This window comes from Cryptomeria japonica, chromosome 6, assembly GCF_030272615.1.
Source record: "Cryptomeria japonica chromosome 6, Sugi_1.0, whole genome shotgun sequence".
Classification (NCBI taxonomy): Eukaryota; Viridiplantae; Streptophyta; class Pinopsida; order Cupressales; family Cupressaceae; genus Cryptomeria; species Cryptomeria japonica.
Genome location: NC_081410.1, coordinates 433,977,746 through 433,984,320, shown reverse-complemented (window position 1 = coordinate 433,984,320; position 6,575 = coordinate 433,977,746). Strand labels below are relative to the sequence as shown.

Sequence of the window (6,575 nt, the reverse complement as noted above, 5' to 3'; positions counted from 1 at the left end):
TTACCTACAAAAAATTTTTAGTCGTTGTACTTCTAGATTTAAATGATACTCTTTGTTTCTTTCCATAGACACAATGTTCATAAAAATCATTTAAAGACACAAGATGGGTACATACACAAGACCAAAGACATTACAATGGATTACCTGCAAAACTTGTTTAGCCCAGTACTTCTAGATTTAAATGATACTCTTTGTTTCTTTCCATAGACACAATGTTCATAAAAATCAAAATCAACAAAACAAATTGAAAAATCATTAACCACCTTTTTATTTATGAGGGTTTTGAGACTCTTTTCACCAATATGACCCATCTTGTAGTGCCACAACTTACATGATATAGTTTTATTAGTTACATTAACAGAGTTACATAAAGGAAAATCATTGAGTCCAAATAGGGTATCACACCTATTACCCTTAGTTAAAACCAAATTCCCTCTGCTTAACTTATAACCACTCTTTTCAAAAGTAATTCACCCTTGAATCATTCATTTTAGGTATAGAAATTAAATTTCTAGATAAAATAGGGATGTGTAATACATCTTTAAGGGTTTTAACCCTTCCATCACTAAAAATCATTTTTACCTCCCCTCAACCTACAATTTTTCATGTGCTATTATCCCCGAGGAAAACTTCCCCACCATCATAAGATGAATATGCTAAAAAATATTCCTTATGAGGAGTCATTTGGTAGGATGCACTTGAGTCTATTAACCAAGGGTCATCATAAGTCATATTAGCAAAAATAACAAAAGCTTCAATAGCTTCATCATCGAAGGATTTATCTATAGAGGAACAATCATTATTTTTCTTTTTATTCTTACATTCCTTTTTTAGATGCCCCCATTTACCACAACTCCAACACCTCAATCTACTCTTACCAAGTGTTTTAGACCTTCCCTTGGACTCAGAATGATCCTTAGATTTTTCCTTTTCACCTTTCTTCTTGTCCTTACTTTCTCCTTAGATCTACCTCATACATGTAATGCATCTTTAGGCCCCTTCAAATCCTTTATCCTTATTTCCTCTGAAAGTAGAGTGGCAACAAGGGCATCCAACTTCAAATCATCTGAAAAAGAACCACTGACTGCAAGCATAAGATTATCCCCAAATTAAGGTAGTGAACATAATTATAAATACATTTATCGTCCTCATCTATCTTTTCATTAATTGACTATAAGTGACTCATGATTAGATTAAATGAATTGAATTATTCAAAAATCGAGTCTCCATCATTTATTTTAAGATAATATAACTTTATTTTTAGAAAGAACTTGTTAATGAGGCTCTTAGTTTGGTATATCTCTCCTATTCTATTCCATAATTTTATGCAGTAATCTCATTAGAAACATTTAATGGATCAAAATTATATAAACACAAACAAATAGTGTCATGAACATTTTTATTTAATTTATTCTAGTCTTCATCTAACACACTATCTAATTTCTTCTCTTTGTTACCAACTATACATTGATCTCTTTATTTCAAGATATCCTCCATCTTTAACTTCCAAAGCTCATACCTAGTACCATTGAACTTATCAATGTCTAACTAAGATGAGCTAGCCACGGTCTCTTATCACACTAAATCTAAAATTGAAAAAAATGATACGCTCCCCTTGCAGCAAAAAACCCAATTAAAGACTCCAATAAAGGTGTCCCCTTCTCTAATCAAGCCAACTTGGCTTTGATACCAAATGCTAAAAACTAGTGTAGTGTCATAAATTGTGACCCCTTTACAATTTCACACTCATTTTTGGGCCCTTACTTTAGTGTGCCCCCTCATAGATCATTTGTAGCCTATTTATAGCCTTGTCACTACCAAATTGTTATCATATGCTTGTTTGGTGAATAGTCCCCCTAAAATAGGTCAAAAATCAAACATGTCAGAGTGTCGGTTCCTACCATTTATTATTTGATACTAATATTTTAATACTTAAGATGTTGGAAGTCAACCTAAAATAGGAAATACCTTGTGATCCTTATATAAATGCATCTTTCCTAATTCATTTCCATCCTACAACATTGAGCATTATTAAGATCACATTCTAGAGCAAGCATTGTGTTCAAATATCTTCAAACATGAGCATTATGGAGTAGCAAGCTTCAACAAGTTACATGCAAGTGTGTGTTTATGATTAATCTTGTCTTGTCATGTCATGTTACTGTATCAACCCTTGAGGTTCTCATCCAAAGAGCATTGTATCACCACCCAAAGAGATCCAAGACTTGTATTAATCCTTCAAATTAGTTACATCAATATAACTTTTCTCTCTAAATTGCTACAACACTTCATTGCTTCAACAACCTGTAAATTAACTTGTTTTTTCCTTCGACTGAAGCACTAAATATATAGGCACCAGAGAAACCACAAATCACGAATAGTTTCTAAAATCATTTAGGCATTAAATCACAAAATTAAGAAACTTCCTCTTTCAACTTGTGATTGTGTCTGCCTTTTAATAATGTGCTCATGCAAACTTGAAAATCTTCCTGATCTTTTCCAATATCACATTTAACTTCTCCTTTTTCATGCTTTTTTCTATTTTGACAACTAAAAAAGACCTTAAAATTGTCATAGTTGAATTTAGCAATTTTTATGACAAATAAAGATAATTATAAATTATAAATTAATAATTAAATACAAATATGGTAAAAGCAAGGTTGAGACATTTTCTCAACATTTTTAACCATAGAAAAGGTAAAGCAAGAAAATATATTCATCCACAACTTATCAACTATTATTTTTATAGGAGGACCACTTCCATTGTGAAACCACCTCATTAATTTAAGGATCATGATATATTAGAGTATAGATGCGATTATAGATCAAACCTTTAAGCCAATATAAAATTAATTTTTTAAAACGACTACTTATAATCTTATAAAAAATTCAAAGACACAAATTTTAGATATATAAAAGTTCTATGAATGAATTTTTCCCCAAATTTGTCACCTATAAAACATAGAAAAGACTAAAAATATTCAATAGGTAGCACTAATAAGAAAAATATCACTTCTATCACTCTATTAAGCTAACAATTGGAAAACAAAAATCCTTGATATAGGGTGTACTCTACCCATGAAGGTTTTGGAAAGAAACATGTGACAGAACGGATTTGATTAACAAATAAAAATAAAATTAAAATTAAGGATATGAATTAAGGAAATGAAAACATTGTAATTTCATTTCAATATATTTGATGCGTATTTGGTCTCATCTACCTGCTCAGAGGCCTTTGGAGTCCTGCTTCCTTTCTCATTCGGTCCATCCAAATTGTCCCTTGAGCTAGAACTCTAATCTGCATTCCACTCCTTTCCATGAGATACCGGTGATTCATTCAACATCTCCTCTTCTCGGCATTACTTCAATTTGCTTTGCTTTTTCCTACTCCAGAATTGAGCTGTTTCGTGCTTGAAATTTGTAGTTTTCTCTAAAAAATTCGTGTCTGGAATTATGAAATGAGTTTCTGGGTGCACTGGTTTTCCAAGCATTGCAGCATCGGATCGATTAGGGAGTATTTGATTCCTAGATCTCTCAGAACCCACTTCAATTCTGCTACTTCTGGCTTTTGCTAAAATCCTGCTTTCTTAATTCTTCCCAATATTTGATGGGCACGCCGTGAATTTGCATTCTGGGTGCTTGTACTTAGCCTGATTGTCAATCTCTTTTTCATTTTCTCTTCAGTAGATGAGATGCTGTTTTGGGCTATTGATATTTGTAGAAATGCAGCTTATTTGATTGAGTAGCTATACATCTGGGCTTAACCTGTGAGGTTTTATGGGGTTTGATCTGTTTGTTTTCAATTAATATCTGTTCATTTGGGTTCAATTGTGACGCTCCTTGATTCGATTTCTGGGCCAGTTTCTGATTTTACTCAGAAAATGCTAGTAAATGCAATGGGCGATTCAGACAACATATGGCAGTGGTGCAATGCCAGGAAGAAAATGTGCCATCAGAGATCAGCAGCAGCAGCAGCAGTTGGGTATGATGCATTCAGTACAAAAGCGAACCCACTGAAGGAGCAAGAAGAAATTAAGTATCAGAAGAAGAAGACTGAAAGGTACTCTGTTTTTTCGTCTCATGATCCTATACCTTTCTCCTATTATGAATCCATTGGTGAATCTACCAAGTTTTCGGATAGGCAGTGCTTGGTGGATCCAGTAGAGCAGCCCACAACACCAGATCCGGATGATCCTGTTAGGAAGGCTGGGAAGCTTGAACTGTCGAAACTTCCTAGCATTACTTCTCCATGTTTTTCTTCTTCTGTATGTGGACAGACATCTGCAGATTCTTCGTCCTCTGCGTCCATTGTGCACGATGAAGCTGCAGAAGACGGGATGCATTTACAATCAACAGATTTCAGCTCACCATCCAGTTGCAATAACAATAATCTAATCCTAGAACAGATGGGATCCTTGTCAAATTCACCAAAGATCGAGAGTCTCGACTTGAAGAAGGATCAGAGCTTGATTTCAAGAATGCCCACAAGGGGATTCTTAAGAAATCTCAGGCCACTTGGCAACAGAATTGCCAAACTCAAAGCCTCATCAGAAGGATTGGATTTGCTTGTTGAGGCCATTTGTCTTCTGGAAAGTTGGGGAAACAAGCTTATTCCAGTCCATAGAGAGTGTAAGGCAGGGTTGGCCTTCGCTGATGCTGGTTTGCATAAGAAGAAAGTTATCAGGAGAGCCAAGAGTGCTTATAAGCAAAGATGCATAAATGGGGATGCCAAGCAATGGCACCATCAAAAGATTCTGTTAGAGGCTGATTCAAAACCTGATTTGCAAAGAAATAATCTCTCCGAACTGGGTATTACTTCAATCGTTGAATACAATCAAAACCAGGATGATCGACATCAAGCAGAAGCAGTACAGTCACGTTTTATGTCTAGGCTTAGAAGATCAGTGCGTAGCTCGCGAGGGAATTAGGCTAGTTCTGTTGTCTATGCAGAGAAAGCAGGTAAGAGGATATAGAGCAAGTATACGCTCGGTTCATTTGATGGAATAGAGATTAAGGTTGTCCAAGTTACATTTTTGCTTCAGAAGATCACAGTCTTACCCAACGAGAGTTAAGCTGGAAGGTTTAAGTCTGCTGGTTACCTACGCCATAGAGAGATGCTTCAAAGAATATAATTATAGATCTTCCTTAAAACCTCTGTTCTTTTCTCTTTTGCTAGGGAGCAGCTTAGGATAGAGTTGAACAATGTTATGCAGTGGGTAAGGCGCGTGATAAATTTTGTCACATGGAGGATGATGATAGGATTGTTTTCAAAACTATTTCTTTCTTTTGGTACATTCTAGATCCATGAATTTCATTCAAATGTATCAGTCAAGAAGAGGAGCTATGTCTTTTGATTCTTTCCCTTGTCATCTGTGTACATGATAACTTTTGTAATAGAATCATTTGAGGATTTCATGGGTATTTCCTGTCTTCTCGATGCAGTAGTTTCAGTAGTCCCCTGCAGTTTTATCTGTTGATTGCAAAAACTGGCTTGTAATTGGGGTTAATATAAATCATAATGTATATTACGTTGAAGTTGATGCGAAGAATTACTTATTTAGAGAGAGAAAGTGGACTCATTTCCGCTCTTTACACAATACTAAAGCTAGAATCACTCTGTTTCACTAAGCAATATGTTGAGCACTCTGATAAGGCTAGGATACTTGAACTTGTGTAACTTGGCTCTCTCATTAAGCATCTCCTGATACTATAGAGAATCTTACTTACTCTTACCTGTGGCTCAGAAACGACCATCATAAGGGTATATAGCTATCTACTGATGTTTTCAGTGAGGGCAAATAATGTTTTGATATCCTCCTTGTAAAATGCACCGTCATAACAAAATTCTTCTATTGATGTTTAGTTTTCTTATCTGTCCACCTGGGAACAGTCAGAACATTGGTGAAAATTATAATAAGAGTCAGTTTTTGAAAACTTAACGATATGCATTTACACATTGAAGGTTGAACTTAATACAGCAAATAAACACACCTTATTTGCCTAAGGATTGATCATTGGGCATCTCGGTGTATCTTGTTAAATTTTCGACAAAGTTTCAACCCAAAATAAGGGGAATGATTTTACAGGATTAAACTTAATCCTGCAACTAACCACTCTCCTTATCTGCCTAGAGATGGAAAACTGTACGTCTCACAGTGTTTTGTTACATTTTCTGCAATATTTTACCCCAAAATATGGGGAATGAACTTAGAGCAAAAAAGACAATATCAATTCCACTGAGCTATTAGACTATTTGTTGGAGACTATAGTATCAGGCCATGGTATGATTAGAAAATTATATCAGTTCCTCAAGGATGTATGTTGATATCCATAAAAAAGATGAGAATGGCAGTTTTCTTTCAGTTGTTATTTCTCTTGGCTGTGTCTACTCTGTTTCCAAAATTCAGAAATTACTCGGTGGCCAGATAATTTCTTTTAGAAATCGCATGCCAGGATACCCTAGGATGCTAACAGGCCTCCCATTTGGAGCCAAAGTAGAATTATTCTTTTTGCAGGTGCTCACATTTATTCTTTTAGATACAGGTTCATCTACTTTCTCTGAATAGAAGCCCTTT

General features: G+C 35.1%; 1 protein-coding gene across 1 annotated transcript; it reads left to right on the top strand.

Moving 5' to 3' along the window:
• The first annotated feature begins 3,190 nt into the window (after nt 1-3,190).
• Nucleotides 3,191-5,421, top strand: LOC131037524 (uncharacterized). The gene is made up of 2 exons (XM_057969682.2): nt 3,191-4,060; nt 4,142-5,421. Exons 1-2 carry the CDS (start codon nt 3,882-3,884, stop codon nt 4,926-4,928), a joined length of 966 nt encoding a protein of 321 aa, XP_057825665.2. The 5' UTR covers nt 3,191-3,881; the 3' UTR covers nt 4,929-5,421.
• Nucleotides 5,422-6,575: the final 1,154 nt, after the last annotated feature.